At 30.7% G+C, this 18714-nt stretch overlaps 1 protein-coding gene across 1 annotated transcript; it reads left to right on the forward strand.

The window, feature by feature from the left end:
* The first annotated feature begins 11004 nt into the window (after window positions 1-11004).
* On the forward strand, window positions 11005-17096 carry LOC110739743 (cytochrome P450 94B3-like). Its single transcript, XM_021920209.1, has 2 exons — window positions 11005-11794; window positions 15662-17096. Exons 1-2 carry the CDS (start codon window positions 11246-11248, stop codon window positions 16688-16690), a joined length of 1578 nt encoding a protein of 525 aa, XP_021775901.1. The 5' UTR covers window positions 11005-11245; the 3' UTR covers window positions 16691-17096.
* The last annotated feature ends 1618 nt before the right edge of the window (window positions 17097-18714 follow it).

Raw genomic sequence — 18714 nt, forward strand, 5'->3', positions numbered from 1 at the left:
ATGGCACCGGTTTAAACCGGTGCTAAATACCATAGTTGGAACCGGTTTAAGGCGAACCGGTGCCAACTCTATTCTACTCTTTTTTTTTATTTTATTATTATTTTTTTAAATTGGCACCGGTTTGAACCGGTGCTAATTATATGATTTGGCACCGGTTTGGTTGGAACCGGTGCCAACTCTTAATTTTTCAATCCCGCCCATTTCTTTTGGCACCGGTTTTCAAGAACCGGTGCTAAAGGGGGGGGTGCCTATTTCATTTTTTCTACTAGTGTAATATGTAGTAAAATATCATACGTTGGTCTTCAATCCTCCTAAACTGAAATTGCATCTTCAAGTCTTCAAGTGAACATGTGAAGTGTCTTCATTTCACCATACATGTATATATCTCTATATCATTCCCAACCTCTGTTTAAATAAAGTTACTTTAAAAGTTAAACTTATGCGGTTAGGCCTTCTTCTGGAGGTCGTGAATAATAGAAATCGATGATCATTATTTGATCAAACATTCATTAATAATAATTTGATGACAAAAGTTGATATTATTAATGTCGTTCTTCAATCTCATATGAATTATGATATAACACATGTAATTATATACGCTAATCATGGTTCTTGACCATAAGAAAACATTCTCACGCATACGTATTCTATTGATATTTTTTAGACGTTTCATAATTGACATGACAACTTTCTTGCAAATACAAAAAGCAAATCTCACTAACTTTCATATGCTCAAACTTCAGGTTGAAATGTCAATGATGTAGTCACATAGACTTTTCAAGAGTTTGATAATTATTGCAATATTCAAGATGTAAAATTTGTAGGGTTATAAATACGTTGCATATAAGTTCTTTGGGAACTTTTCTTACATGATTCATAAATAATATTATATCAACGTCATATATAATTTCATCATAATTATAAGCCCATTGGAATAAAAATACGTCTTTCTAATTTTCCATCAAAGTTGTAAATATGCCTAACTATACTTTGAATGAACATTCACATACACCATAATTATTGTATAGAAACTAATGCATGCAATATGAGATGTATAAAACATGATAACATATTAAGCAAAATATACAATAAGTAATGCATCTAACAACTACTGACATATGCAATGAACAATCCGTTAACCTATGACTCATACATGCATATAAATATACATAGGACTCAAAATAATGCAAGACACTGTACAGTGTGGATTTAAAAATCCATATTTCATTGGACTTCTGGTCTATGATAAACTTATGATCATTATCATTATGTCGACATCAAAATGGACATATATTTCAGATCCCTTATTCACTAGTCCACTCTATTATGCATATGCATATTATTCATCGGTTCCATTGTGTACCGGTATCATAAAATTCCTTTAACATACATTTCACATGTTATTTTACTATGATATCTAAACGCATTTCTTATTGGTACCATCATAACTTTCTTACATCATAGGCCATCTATTGTAATAATTCAGATATCTATACCACTTTTAGGGTATTTCATACACTATGGTATTTATATACTATTACGCTATTAGTGTTAACTGCACTATCTTACCATATATCATATCTATTAGACATATATTTACTTTGGAACCGATCATACAACCTACACTTCAGGTGTAGTGATTCAAGTATAATTGGCAAGATTTTATCTCAATGTATACACATAATATGACCAAAATGTATCTTCAACGCTATGCAACATGAGTCATAACTAAATACAAATCAAATCATAAATGTGCAACATATCTTGATAATATATAGACAAAAGTTGGCATATAACTTTTCAAACTACCTTTATAGGGATCATTAATTATATATTTTCCGATTTTTCCAACTGTTGCTAATTCTTCTCCCCCTAAGTTGGTAAAATATCTCATTTATAGGGGCGTTTAATTCTATACCAACTTAGTATACAAATTTGCATTAAAATTCCTTTCATCCAGAGGATCACAATCAAAATAATTATCTCAGAAGATTTATATTAAACAAATTTTATCTCTTCGAGAGAACAATTTAAATGAAGAATCATTTCTTCATTAACTTTACGTTGCATGTGTATTTATTGTTACACTTTCCATAATATGTTCCCTTCTAGAAATCATTGTCAATGGGGAGACATGTGTTGTGTAGCTGTACGTTTTTCCTTCTTTTCCAATTTCTTATATGCTGACATATAATAGCCCCAATCAAAAGAATTTTTATACAAGCTTAAATCACTTGCTTGGAATTCTGCTAGGCAGTGATTTTCGAGATCTTTAAAGATTTAAATAGTGTATTTGGTGAGATCCTGGTCACCTAATAGTTGACAATAACATATTCATTTGTTATTCTGGTGAACTTTTGGTCACCCATTACTCTTTCGTGAAAAAAAAAATCAAAACCTATTAACTCTTGACATTTTCATCAATACAAATTATTATAAATCACTATTCAATAATAGCTCAATCTCAATGTTATGTCTTGCCATTTAATTCATTTCATACATTTAACATGAGAGAGCGTCAGCACATTATTTCTTTCATATCAAGTGAAAGTTCAAGTTTCCATGACGGGTAATTATTAAACCCGGATGGCCTAATTTTAATTATCACATCCAGTCACTTCTCTAAATTTGAACTCTGATCAGTTTTCCAACACTAGTGATCACTTTATTAAAATTACTTTATGCATGGTCATGAATATGATGTGATATTAGAACACCAACATGTGTTTCTTTATACAATTGGCAAGACAATCAACTAATATTTTGTCCAATAGTTACTCATACTCTGCTGCAGTTTTGACTATAATCTTGATACATGTTAATCTTGTTGGACATTTCATGCTCTTTTAGAGTCTTATATATAATCATAGAACATATAAATTTTACTAAAAATGATTTCTTCTTGAAATGTAACGGGATTTATCACTTCCTCAAATTTTTCATTGTCAATAGTGACTTCTTTCCTTTTCAAAGATACTTAATTATCTTTAGAACTTATTGATCTATCACGCTTCAGGCGTGCTATAGGTTCATTAGCAATTGATATTGTCCTTATGGGGCATCAATTTTAATTGGAGCATTTACAACTAGTATATGATCAATGACATTTATATATATATATATCCATCTTTAGGATGGTATCATTTCTAAATATTTAATTAACATGTGGCCACTTCTATTAAACAAATCATTGATATTTAAGTTGATGTATGTACCAAACTGACCATCAATATATTTTATTATTTATGTGCAAGGATTACATAATTTAATGGAATACATACAATCTCCCCCTAATCCTTGCATATGGGGCATGAAATGAATCCAACAACCTTTAAATCTCTTCCACCTTTTGAGGCATAAATTCGATCTTTTAGCAGTGCATGTATCAAGCATAATACAATTATTCTAATAAACTCTTACTCGTAACTCTTGCCCAATTATATTAATCTATATATTGAAATTTCTTAAAACTATGGGCATAATAAATACATTTTTCAAGCAAGTTGCTCACAATGTCATGTTTAATTACTTGAACTCATAACATTATTTCTCGGTCAAATAGATGATATATATATATATATATATATATATATATATATATATATATATATATATATATATATATATATATATATATATATAATCATGTTTGCAATTTTTTTGTGAACTTTTTAACGAATTATAATCAAGAAAATATCATGCAAACATGCTTGTTACCTTTTTAACCATTCCAATTCTCACCCAGAGTTCAATAACAGCTTGAATACTATTCAGTATCTTTTGTATAATTATTCTCATGACATTGTGTTTTTAAAATCACATTAGCATTATGACTTAAACATTATTTAAGAAACATAATTTAAAAACTAATAGAATTTTCTAAGTCATATATATATATCTTCATATTATTTTTGAGGGTTTATGATCCTTTATAGATTTTAAGGAACTTCAGGTCCATATGTATTTCACATTCAATTTATTTATCATTTCTATAACCAACTTCATGCAGGCAAATAATATCATATTATCAAATTCAATCACACATCAATCAATGTTTCAACAAGTACTACAAGTATAACGTATCAAAATATTCTAGCTCATTACTTTAACCAAATCACTACGGTAACTTGATCACTAATAATTCAACCGCCAAGAAGCAACTACATGACCAATTTCAACAAAATCACCAATAATAATAATAATAATAAGCAACCCTTTGGCAAATTGCAACAACCAACTTGATCACAAATATTTTAACCGCGAATAAGCAAGTCGAAATAAAGAAAATTACAACAATAAATCAACTGATGATGAAAAAATTAAACCTCAAACTTCAATCGAATACTACCCAACCATTCAATCATCCGATCACAGACACTGAAACATCCAAATTAGTCACTAAAAAGCACTGAGTAGTAATAATATTCCTAAAAAATAATCACTAATCAATAATTAATTAATAAAAAGTCAAACTACTTCATAATCAAATTTGTTGTATAGAAATTTAACTTTTACCCAAACTTATATTTTTGGTTAATAACGGGTTTGCGGATTGTAAAAGTACAAGTATATTACGATCGTCGCTAAGGACTTCAATGTATTCCAATAAAATTAGTCCAAGATTTATCACCCAATATGTATACTCCTTAACAAATCAAAACTAGCTTAGTTTGACTTTCCTTAACAATGAACTTAATATACCAATAGAATAATATACCAAACACGTCATCTATAATACAAACTAAACATACGATGAGAAATAAGTTAGATAAATATATATTCATAATAAAGTATCATGAATAATTAATAATCTTATATTATTAGTAGTAAATGTATCAAATAAAGCTAATCAACAAGCATAAACATAAAATAGACTAATTATACTGGCATAATTCGTTGACTATACCTTATGCAAAACCAAATACGAAGTGAACAACAAGAAGCAACCAAACTTATCCAAGGTAAAACTAGGATTATTCTAAAAGTCAACTAAAACTAGGAAATAATTATTAATCGAACAGATGGAGTTCTAATACTTCGTAACGTCTGCTCCATAAACGCAAGGCAGACTTAAATTATACAAAATTCAAAATACCTTCACTGATTAACTCCACCAATAAAAAATCCAATTAGAAGTCATGCATATCAAACACAATCAAAGGGGTTGGTAATATGAAGTAGCTATCAAGCACAAAAAACATAAATTAGTGTTAGCGTGCCGCAATATTTAACATAACAATACGACTGAAAAAAATTACCACAAATACATGATCGATCACTCACAACAATTAACAAATTGTACAGAGCTAAAATACATTATGGCAGTATTTCAATCGTAATATCAAGGGAGTGTTAAACGTTGCCCTAAATCTATAATTATATTCCCTCATTTACGTTTCTTGATAGGGGCTTACTGAGTCGGGCAATAACACAACAAAAAAATAAAAGAAGAAATCATAAAGAGCCAAAGATCCTAGAGAACTCTGAACCGAACCATGCTCTCTACAAACACAAAAAAATAAAGTAAAGTAATAATACGAGTAGGATGATACAGAGTATATGCATATCTTTGGAGGTATGATTTCAATCAATATATCAACAACACAAATAGCAATTTGGGTTGAATTTCTCCAATTATTAGGAGCCAAAATTCCGATTGAGTTCATGACAATTAATTGCCTTCATATTGCTCCAATTCAATTTCCAATGACAAGTGGGAAAACACTATAAGAATGCCTTTAAGATATTCATCAGAACTTTGGTGCTAATAACGTGTTAAATATGGTAGAGAAATAAAGAGAGATAGGAGAGAAATTGGGGAGAGAATAAATCAGTCTCACTTATTCCATAGAGTGGAGGATATATATATATACAATATAACAAGAGTTTGCTTAGATAACAATAAACCCAGGATCTTGAATATTCCGAAATGATAAAAGGAGGATAATGGATATCCACACAATATTTCATAACATATATAAGTATGTAAAAAAAAATTTACACTTAAAAAGAAAGAAACCAAACAGCACAATTGATGACATGTCATGACATATTAGATTTTCTTATAAACTTTTTAAATGTCAAAAATAATAGCTGAGATTAAACAAGAATTATAATCAACTGTTCAGATTTAAAACATTATCGTAGTCGAAAATAATCAACCATAGTCGATGACAATCGTAGAAGCTTTGATCTCATCATTGATAACATATAATTAGCAATATCAATTTTCAAACCAAAACCATTTAAGTGCCCGAAACCAACCGATCCAAATGAGAACCAACCCGATTAAAAACCGATTATTTGAAACCGAAAATCAAACCGTATTTTAGTTAACCCGAAATCGAACCAATCCGAACAATGTTAAACCGTGTTAGTGCCGAACCCATTAACGAACCGAACCAGTTCTAAACTGAATTGAAATTGAACCGAAACCAAAAAAGAACCAAATTGTTGTTAATCTGAATCGTTTCTAACCCAAAATCGTTTGATTGGGTTAAAAAATTGTTTACACCGAACCACTTATAAAACGAACCGTTTACAAAACGCTTACTTTTATTGAATTGGTAGTCTTAATAGAATTAATCTTGTCATCTTAATCTAAACGTATGAACTATAAAGGGAAGATTAGAATCATATAAAATGTTAATATGCCCACATGTTTACTACGGAGTACATTATTACTAAAGTATCGGTTAAGTTAGTAATTAGTTCTTTGATCAAAAAAAAAAAAGTTAGTAATTAGTTCATTGTTAATTTATTTTACTCATAAATGATTTTAGACTATGTTCATGCATCGTTAATTTTTTTTTTTTTTGATAGTGTTCATGCACATTATTATTTCATTAGAACATTTTTTTTTTTTAGAAATCAAAACAACTATAGAAGAAAAGAAAGTATTGAAAGTGTTAAAATTGATAATGTTGAAATTGAATAAATTACTAGATGAAAAATATACAAATAGAAAGTAATGAAATTAAAATTGTCATTTTGGAAGTAAATTTTAGGATGGTAATAAATAACTTTAGTTTGGAAGTGAAAGGTTAGAAAGGACCGTCAAATTTCAAACCAAAATTGTTTAATTGCCTTAAGCCGATTCAGCTAAATGAGAGATGAACCAATTAACAATCGATTTTTTGATACTAAAACCGCCCCGAACCATATTTTAGTAAACCTGAAATTGTACCGATCCAAATAATGTTAAACTGTATAAGAACGAAACCATTGTTAACACAAACTGTTTCTAACCTAATACAGTTTGAACCGGGTTAACAACCATTTACCTCGAACTGTTTATAGACCGCAACCCATTTGTAACGAACCGCTTACTACCAAACCGAATTAAAACTACACAAAAGTAAATAAATCGAAATCGAACCAAACCGATAGTAATTTGAACTTAACAAAACAACTCGTAGGTCACTAGATCCGAATTTAAACCGACCCGTTTTAAACCTAACCGAATTCGAACTATTAAACTGTTTTGACAGTGCTGCATATAATGATTTTACATAAATGTGCACCACACATTCACAATACTTTTTTTCATTTTTTTAAAAAAAAGTGAGCACAATGACAATAATGTACGCAAAAGAGATTCAATTTCCATTTTTGAGTAACACTCCCCAAAAATATAATCAATTAAACTAGTTAACATTCGATTAAAGTAAATATCAGATAGTGTTTGATCAACTGTATGTCTAGAACTCTAGATATTTGCTCTCATTTTAAGATTAAAAACCACGTGACAGAATACCAGTTTGCGGCTCAGCAAATGTGTCGAACTCCCGCAGTTATATGAGTACACATGCGGGTCCCTTTCTAATCACTGTTTAAAGAAGTCAACCATTAATGAACAGTGTGGTCCATTTTATTGACCTCGTGCTGTATACATATGATGACAAATGTTGTAAGAAATGATTTCGAATTTCAATATCGTTTTTTTTTTTTTTTTTTTTTTTGTAAAAAAATTTATGTACATTGTAAAAAAAGGTAGAATGAGAGCTGAGTATTATATACCATATGCATTGAAATATGAAGTTTTTAATTTGTCCACAAAAAGAAGGAAGAATAAATTTGACTTTTTTTTTTTTTCTTTCTTTTTTTTTTTTTTTTTTTTTTTACTATAATAAAACCATATGTTGATTGGACTAATTTTATCATATGTGGTCATATTACTATAACTTTTTGAATTTTATATTAATTGAGAATTAAAGAATCTTAACAGTTAATACTATTATACATTAGCAAACATTCTACTTAATCAAAACATTACAATTTCGGAGTATTTTGAAGCAATAGAAGTAACTGAAAACTCATATTACATACATAATTATCTAATTATAATAATGTTGAAAAACAGTCAATCAAGCTTAACTCTGTCAAAAAGTTATCTGATACGAAAAAATCATATCTAACTCGACAGTAAATGTTGATTTTCATGGACACAACAATTTAATATTTAGCATGACCCAAATCAAAGTAGTGACTCAGATTAAATCAGATCGATAACCTGAATTGACTCCTACATAATTTATCGTTCTTTATATTATAACAATAAATAAATAAAACCCGACTACCTCCCTTCTTCCACCACCGTCGACCTCCCCACTCCCCACAACCACCATCGAAACCCTACCCCTGCCTTCCTCCACCATCGCCTGCCATCCATCTATTTTCCCAACCTCGAAACCCCCCATCTGTGGTAGGTTCATTGTGAGCCACCCACATCTCCTCCCCTCCCCTCCCCATACCAGTACACCACCCCTCCCCTTCCCTAGCCCGGAACCATTGCCCCACTTCTCTCTCCCCCTCTCACATATCTTTAATGTTTTGATGCATGGGGAGGAGAGTAGTTTCATTGCCAGTGGTCATGTAATGAAGGCGGGGAGGGAGCAGTTGCATTGCCAGTGGTCATGTAATGAAGGCGGGGAAGGGGAGAGGAAGGGGATGTGGTGGCTAGGAGGAGGTGGTGGTTTAGGGGTGGGGGCGGGGGTGGAGGGGCGGTTGTTGACCGGAGTCAAATGGGTGGGAAAAAAAAAAGAATTACTTATTAGTTAACCGGTTATAGGTTAATTAGGCTCAAAGAAAGCAAATGAACCCCAAATTAAATTTCGATTATTTAAAAATATTTCAAATTTGGGATTATTTAAAGCCAACAAGTGAAAGTTCATACTATTTTCCTATAGGTAATATGTTTTTTGATGTCAATGATTTATTTTTTTTTTCTAAAATCTAGAATATAGGCTAATATTGAATTGCTATATATAATTAAGGTTTTCAATATCTTAATCAAAATTTTTAACTTTATCAAAAGTGTAGATATGTATACTTTTTTTTTTCTTCTAAAATCTAGAATATAGGCTTATATTGAATTGCTATATATAATTAAGGTTTTCAATATCTTAATCAAATTTTTTAACTTTATCAAAAGTGTAGATATATATACTATTCAAAATATATATATATAATAGACATTATCTAAAATAATTATATTAGCCTTTTAATAAGTAATCCCTTCATTACTTTTGTATATATTAATTGATTACATTTTGACTTTGCATATTTGCCAATGCACTTATTTAACCATTAATATTATCTTTCATTGCATACTTGTTAAAATTATAACGATTAAATATTAATAAATTATTCGTTGAGACGAGTCAAATAAAACCTCACATAACTATATTATTTGTATCTTATATATTGAAAAAATATTTAACAAAGTAGAAGATTTTATCACTTTATAGACAACGTCAAGAATCAAATCGTAACCAATTAAAAGCAACAGTGGAAGTTATTAATTGATGATTGATATAAGCCCGGAGAAGATATTTGTGATTTAAAATCACACCCCTTTGGGTATAGCTAATACTCTCTAGTAGTCCCTAGTATTACCAAAGAATGGGCTTTTGATGTCCCACTAGTTCCCAACTACCAATCTAACAAACTTACCTCACAATTTTTTGTATGCGGTCTGTTGTACCGTGCGACAGAGATTACTCGAGTTACTTGGTCAGGGGTTACTCAAGTTGCCGGAGTTACTCAAGTTACTCAATCAGGGGTTACTTGAGGGGTTACTCGGTTAGTAACCCCTGACCGAGTAACCCTTCGAGTAACCCCTGACCGATTAACCCCTCGAGTAACCCCCGATTGAACCCTCGAGTAACCCTTGACCGAACTCCTTAAGTAACCCTTGATCGAATTACTCGAGTAACCCCTGACCGAACTCCTTAAATAACTCCTAACCAAGTAACTCGAGTAACCCCTGACCGAGTAACTCGAGTAACCCATGACCGGGTAACCCCTAACCGAGTAACTCGAGTAACCCCTAATCGAGTAACTTGAGTAACCTCTGACCGAGTAACCCCTCAAGTAAACCCTTGATCGAGTGAACCCTCCGAGTAACCCCTGAACCCCTCAAGTAACCTATAACCGAGTAACTCGAGTAACCCCTGACTGAATAACTCGGGTAACCCCTAACAAAATAACTTGCGTAACCCCTGCACACGGGGTGGCCTGCTGCACCAAAAAGTTAGTAAACTTACCTAAGGTTATGTTTGAATTGCTATAATTAAGGTTTTCAATATCTAATTAACTTTTTCTAACTTTATAGAAAGTGTAGATATAGAATAGAAATTACTTAAGTAATTAGCACAACAAAAAAAATTATATTTGCATGTCATTGTTGGTATGTCTTTTAATATATACTCTCTTCGTTCCTTTTTATTGATTATTTTGATGTAGCATATTTGTCAATACACTTGTTTGATCATCAATATCTTTCATTGGATACTGATAAAAATTATAATTATTGAATACATAATAAAGTACTTGTTGAGACAATTCAAATAAGACCCCTCACACGACTATAATATTCATGTCTCATATATTGGAATAAATTAAAATATTTCATTATTTTATGAATAATTATGTCAAGAATCGAAAGATAACCAATAAAAAGAAACCATGAAATAGTTATTAATTGATGATTGATATAAGCCCGAAGAAGATATTTTGTGATGTAAAATCACAAATCACGCCCCTTTGGGTATAGCTAGTAGTAGTCCCTAGTATAACCAAAGAATGGGCATTTGATGTCCCACGAGTTCTCAACTACCAATCAAACAACTTACCTTTATATCTTCTTTTTTACCCTATAAATAACCATTCATTATTTAGCTCCGACATATCTTCATCTCTCTTATACTCCTTGAAATTGACAACTACCAAAACTCCAATTAAAATGTCTTTCAACCCTTTTCATCTCTTCATTTTCTTCTCTCTTTTCCTCTTCATTTTCTCAATATTACACAAATTTAATCCAACATTATTCTCAACAAAACATTCTAAAACTACAATATCACACGGTCCTCCTTCTTACCCTATTATTGGTTGCCTTATTTCCTTCTACAAAAACAGGAGGAGGCTCTTAGACTGGTACACCGACCTCCTCTCCATGTCTCCTACTCAAACAATCGTAGTGAGCCGGCTTGGAGCACGTAAGGTGATCGTAACAGCTAACCCTGAAAACGTCGAATACATTCTTAAAACAAACTTCCCTAACTTTCCAAAGGGTAAACCCTTAGCTGAAATTTTAGGTGATCTTTTAGGTAATGGTATATTTAACGTTGATGGCGAGTTATGGGCGAATCAAAGAAAGTTGGCGAGCCACGAGTTTACGACTAAATCGTTACGAGAATTTGTTGTAAAAATTTTGGAAGAAGAAGTTGAAGGTCGACTCATTCCTTTGCTTCAACTTGCTGCTCATGAAAATAGAATCATTGATTTACAGGTAATTAAGCTGTAATTATTTGTTAATTAAGCATGTTAATTACTTATATATATATATATATATATATATATATATATATATATATATATATATAAAAAAATATATATATATATATATATATATAAGCTACTTGGTACTTGTTCACTGTTTTTTATACTAATAAGATAATTCTGCCATAATTTAATACCGATATTTTGAGATCTTTATACGTCATGTTCATGTATAATTGATTCTTTCCTAAATTAAAAATATGTTAGATCATTTAGAAAATTGTGAATCTAGACAAATAATATATGAAATTATTAATCATATTATAAAGTGTAGAAGGTAAGATTTTCTGACTTGGAAGATATACTTTTCTACATCGAACTTTGTCTTAAGAAGATTGTGATTTTATTATGGTGGATTGTTATTTCGTTTGAAATTTATACAAAAATAAATGAGCAAAAAATTATAAAATTTTCCTTAAATGAACATATATTTTAGACACATGATTGTATATAATAAAGTTTTTGAGGAATAAAAAAAACCATAATTTTTCACTTCAATGGGTAATTCCCATTAGACATCATTAGACACACTTATGGGTAATTCCCCTTATCCCCTTGGTCTAAGATGGTGAAAATCCTTCTTTATATTCATCCCCCAAGTCCTTGAATATGCCCTTGAAGTGAATAAATAAAATTCTTTTGTGTTTCATCCTTTCTACCAACTATTTTCGACATTAAATTAACTATAATACACGTAGAACATCACTTATACTTTAAATGTTGGACATAAAATACTGGTGGCATCACCCGAATCAGTCACTAGTATAAGTTATAAAATAGAGTGTATTCCACCTATCCACTTCACATTTTAAGTTTCAAATAAATAAAGTAAGTCATATGATTATAATATGTAACAAAATCGGTAGGAAGTTCGGAGATTAGTTGTAGATATGAATTCATTGTAAATGGGTATATAATGATTAAACTAAGATCGATTTTGAAGATATATGAGAATTGATATTTTTAACTAGTAGAATAAAACATGAGAATGGATAAAAGTTTCACAAAGGCACTAGTTTTGGCTTGAACCGGTGCCTTTAATGTTGAAAAGACTCCGATTTAGAATCAGCACCTTTGTGAACCGTGAAGAGCACCATTTCAACTAGTGATTGTACAAGAAAAAGTGTGGTTCAATGAAAATAAAAAGTTTATTAGTTCCTACAAGTTCTTTTTTTTTTTTTTTTTTTTTTTGTGAGGAAATCCTACAAGTTCATTTTGTTAGCTTTGGATTTAAAATTTGAAAGTAGCTATATAAATAAATAGTTGCTTTGTAAGAATAGTCATTTAATTGTAGCAAGACCCTAAATTATACATAAAACATGAATCTCAATTTCTATTTTATGTTGTGAAGAAAATAAAACTTGTACTCCATAAATGTATGTGCATGTATACTTTTTCCTCATTGAAAGTTTTGCATTTGAGTTATAAAATATATGAATAAGACGTTCTAAATAATTCAATATAATTAAATTACCACTAGATCAGGCGATACAATATTATAATCCTACCTTCTATTCGTGATAATTTTTAAATAATGCTTTATCTTCCCTTTTTTTTTTTTTTTTTTTTAAAGAAATGCTTTATCTTCCCTTAGTTTCAGAGAAATTGCCATTTTGGTAATCCATTGACTACTTCTATACTTAATTATGTCAACAATAGCATGCATCTAGATGAATCATTAGACGAGCGTTGATTTCAACGATCTAATTAATCTATTATTAAATCATGAAGCATTAAACAATACTATATTCTATTGTCAAACTATAATTTAGGGATTTGGGGAGGGGGGTTGGGGGGGGGGAGAGGGGGGTGTTTGAATTTAATAGTCAAATTTTGCTTTGGTTGGACAAAAGCGGTCAAATGTGATATATTAAACACAAATTGTCAAAGTCTTAAGCATTGCATAATTATATTCTTTATTTGATTTAATACGAGTACAAAATAAAAAAAATAAAAATAAAGAAGCTATTGTATAGTAAATTGGAAGTTGGTTGTTAGAACTTATATGCAAGGGATATAAAAATCATGTTTTGTTCAATTTATTTTTACTTTTCTAGGAAAAAAAAGTTCTTATAAGATAAGTTTAAGAAAAATAAGTTTTAAGGGTTATAACGAGTATCGAAGTTTAATTTACAATTAAAATAAGGTCCAGTAAGTTTAGAGAAATACAAATAAGTTCAAATATATATAAAATAAATTCAGACAATTTTTAATAAAATAAAATGAGGCTAGATAAATGAAAATTAGATGAATAAAACATATTCTAAGAAAGAGATTGAATACATAATGTAGATTATTCATAAAATTAAGGTGATTGATATTTATAGGGTATAAAGATATATCAAAATTGTTCTGAGTTAGTGCAATAATGGAAAGATGCATGTAGGCTTTAGATATTGCACTAACTCAGATCAAAATTAATCAAGAACACTTAATTAGGTAGATTAATTTAACCATCGGACAAATATTCTGCGGTTCAAAATCGCAGCAAATACTTCCAAAAAATTAAACCGCAATATAAGTCATTTTATCCACTAGTGAATCTTGCAACATATACTCCATCACCATTTTTTTTTTTTTAATGGAGAATAACGTTAAATAAGTAAATATTTAGATATTCCATTCCATTACATTATATGGAGGGAATCGTAAGCAATATTTTAGATTTCAACTTTCATTGTCAAATTAGGTAAAAAAAAAAGTGTTTATACATACAACTCGTTACCATCATATATACATCACTCATCTGTTGGGGAAATAAAATCAAAAAAAAAAAAAACACTCTCACAAATTCCCTATAAATCATACTTTTAACAATAATGGAAAGATGAATGTTGACTTTTTGATTACTTCGTATTACTTCCTCCGTTCTAGTAATATTGCAACAATTGGACTTTTGCACTATTTATCATGCTTGTTTGACCACATATTATGATTTATATAATAAGTAAAATATATTCACATGAGATCTTGTTAGATTCATCTCGTAAAATACTTACACACTATCAACTTTTTATAATTTTTACTCTTATACAATTATACATACTTAACATATAAAATGTGCTTTGAGATGCGTAATTTTATCCTTGTTACAATATTAATAGAACGGAGAAAGCATTTGTTTTACTGTGAAGAGCTGCACGACAAGTTCCCAAATAAAAAAAAACAAAAAAACTTTAGTTATCTATTAACTCATACTATTCACTAACTAGTGAGTAGTGACAAATTGTAACTAACATATGTTTAAAAGTGTCTTAAAAGGGGGTGAAATTGATCAATTAATTGGCATTAATAAGGCTGGATTGAAGTACTAGCTTTAGCTGGAAAAATAAGATGGGAATTAAATTAACACCTTAGAATTATTATATCATTGTTTTTTTAATATAAGGCACTTGTATTGCCAGATAATTCTAATTTTTTAAGGTATCTTTAATATTCAGTCTTACTCACCTTATTATTTAAAATATCTGAGATGTGTCATCATATATAGCCTTGTATATTTAGTTAATTCGATTTGCTGTAGACCCCATCTCTTTCCTTCCAACTGTTGTTGTTACCTAACTTGTTAAATTAACCTTTTCCTTGTTATTTGATCACGAACCAAAAATAAAGAACCTAATCACCTTCAAATATCTACTATGTATGGTTTAGATTAATTTAATGATACATTGTTCTTATTGACATTACCATTATCTCTAACAATATCTTCAAAAGTGTTAAAATTTTGTTTTTATTTGTATCCGATATGTTAATTGCATTAGAATTTCAACAAATGCACTCATTATTATTAACTTTTTAACCTTTTTTTTACGTACAGGAAATACTAAAACGATTCACGTACGATTCAATATGTAAAGTCTCCTTAGGGATTGATCCAAACTGTCTAGACCTCTCAGCTCCCATCCCACCGATCATTACCGCCTTCGAGAGCGCGGCCGAGATCTCGGCTAAGCGCGGTGCTAGTCCAATCTATATCATATGGAAGCTCAAGCGAGCTCTTAACCTTGGCTCTGAGAAGCACCTCAAGCAATCCATCAAGACACTTCATAATCTTGTTAGTGACATCATTTGTACTAAGAAAGAGTCACTTGCTAATTCAGAAGAGGCAAATAATGATGACCTCCTCTCTCGATTTCTCTCCGCTGGCTATGACGACGATCTAGCTAGGGATATGGTGATCAGTTTTATTTTGGCCGGTCGCGATACAACTGCGGCTGCAATGACATGGCTTTTTTGGCTTTTATCATCGGTGAACCTCGCTGCTCGGGAGAGTATTAGGACTGAATTGGCAACTGGAACCGATTTGAGTTCGAACCCACTAGGGTATGAGGTATTGAAGAGAGAAATGAGATATTTGCACGCTTGCATATGCGAGGCAATGAGGTTGTATCCTCCAGTTCCATGGGACTCAAAGCATGCCCTAAACAACGACGTATTACCAGATGGGACTAGGGTGAGGAAAGGAGACCGTGTTACATACTTTCCTTACGGTATGGGAAGAATGGAGGCTATTTGGGGGGAAGATAGTTTAAAGTTTAAACCAAAACGCTGGTTTGAAAGCCAAACTGGGGCTAACAACTCACTTTCAGACGAAGAGAACAATGAAAATAATCATACAAAAAAGTTAAAGATGGTAAATCCCTACGAATTCCCGATCTTCCAAGCCGGACCTAGAGTATGTCTTGGAAAAGAAATGGCATTTATTCAAATGAAGTATGTCATAGCCTCAATTATAAGTCGTTTTAATTTTGAGCCTGTTAACTGTGAATCTCCAATATTTGTGCCCCTTTTAACTGCCCATATGGCTGGGGGCTTGAAAGTGAGGGTGAAGGAATTTATGAATTAGGTAATGTGGAGAGTTGTCGGATGTTCCACAATCCCATTATTGTATTGATAAAAATAAAAAAAAATTTAAAAAATAAGAAAAAAAAAAAAGACAAAAAATGGGGAAAAAGCAAAAAAGGAAATCAATCATAGTCATTTTAGGGGCATGTCCAACGTCATAAGAAATTTTTGCATGTGGGTAATATGAGTTGTCCTGCATAGTTTGGAGAAGTATGTTACAAAGGTAGGGCATAGACTTGGGTACAAACAATTTTAGGTTTCATTTTTCAAGTCAACTCAATGTTTAGATCTATGGCGTTTTCCCAAAGAAGATTTTTCAAAGGGGGTTTTCATTGCCTAATTTGGCTTTTTTGTATTTCTGTTTAAGTTTGTACTTCAAAAATGAAATGTAGGCCATGTTTCATAAATCGCTTCTAGAATTGGTTTTAGCTTTTTCATGTGATCAAATAACTAAAATTTATGTTTGGTTAATGGCATTTAGTTGCTTAAAAAGCTATCTTTTAAGCCAAGATGTAAAAGTTAGTAGGACTATTTTGCTTTTGAAGTGTAAATTTTAATAATTATTACCAATATACGAGCAAAAACATATATGATAAAATAAGTGAACTGTAATATTGCAAAATAACTAATTGTGCAATTATTCAGAAACGGATAAAGTATAAGTGTTTGTATGGTTTTTATCAACTAAAATATTTCCATGTCTAGGCTTGGGTCTACTTGTACCCATCTCATACCGTTCCCTACTTTAAAGACAAGTTTCTCATTAATGGCCTACCAATACAGGTTAGCTAATTGTCTTTTGTAATATTTTTAAGAAGCCCATTGTATTAGTTTGGGGTATCCCTTGTGTTTAACACAATCCTATTTAAGGATACAAAATTGGACTTTATATTTACCATGACATTTACTTTGAAATGATTAAGCACTCTTTACACGGGAATAAAAGACATTTTACAATTCTAAGAAAAAAACAACATAATTTACTGCTATTGAATTATTGTTACAAAATTTTTATTGCCATTATAATTTTAAAATCGCAGGCAAAGAAGTTACATGTTAAATCTACACCACTTGTTTATGCCCGGTTCTCTTCCTCCTTAAAAAAATTTAATTCGGTAAAAATAATTTTAGTTTATTAAAAATAATTTCAGTTCAGTAAAAAATAGTAACTTTAAAGAAGAAATATTAATGAATCAGTAAAATTAATTTTAATTTAGTAAAAATTATTCAGTTTATTAAAACTAATTTCTGTTCCTCCAAAAAAAAAAAAAAAAAAGCAAAAATAAAGTGAAGCTCAAAGCTCAAATTATCTTCCCCTTTCCCTCCCTCTCGTTTTATTTCTTCAGTCTTCTCACAAGTCACTACTGCGTGAAAGCTCAAAGCATTTATCAAACTTTATTGTCTTGTTCTCATTCATCTTCTTAACTTCCACAATAATTCTCTCATCAACTCTTACGCACTCCCCTCTCTCCATTGGAAACTTTCGTAATATGTTAATAGTGGTAATTTTACGGCATCATACGAATTTCATCCTATCAGTTTGTGTATGTAGGAAGACGTAAGATGTCTATCTTGCTAATAAATGTAGTTTAGTACGGAGTAACTATTACTTATCAATATAATCTGAAACTGCAAATTCTATGCGGTTAAACCATTGATATATGATTTTGCTTGTTTGTCGGACTATTATTTTTAACAAATATACATACATATTCAATATTCTACATTCTTTGTAGAATATTATGCAAAAGCAAGAAAACAAATCTTATCTCCTCAATTAATGTATTTTCCTATTCTATTTTGTATATTTAACATTCTAAGATCGAAGAAGATTCAACCTGTTCTTGTGTTGCTTTTGCTCCCACATCTACTAGAAGACTGGAGAAATTCAACCTGTTTTTGTTATGCTTTCGCTCCGATATCTACAAGATGATCAAGCAGATTCAACCTGATCTTGTGTTGATTTCGCTCCTAGATCTACTAGATCCCAGTCGTGGCAAATACTAGAAACCTAACCTTATTCAT

The sequence above is a fragment of the Chenopodium quinoa genome, unplaced genomic scaffold (assembly GCF_001683475.1).
Source record: "Chenopodium quinoa cultivar QQ74 unplaced genomic scaffold, ASM168347v1, whole genome shotgun sequence".
NCBI classification, from domain to species: Eukaryota; Viridiplantae; Streptophyta; class Magnoliopsida; order Caryophyllales; family Amaranthaceae; genus Chenopodium; species Chenopodium quinoa.

Coding starts and splice junctions, on each gene's coding strand:
- LOC110739743 (XM_021920209.1), top strand. CDS start 11,246: ATGTCTTTCAACCCTTTTCATCTCTTCATTTTCTTCTCTCTTTTCCTC. Junction 11,795..15,661: donor ATAGAATCATTGATTTACAG/GTAATTAAGCTG, acceptor TTTTACGTACAG/GAAATACTAAAACGATTCAC.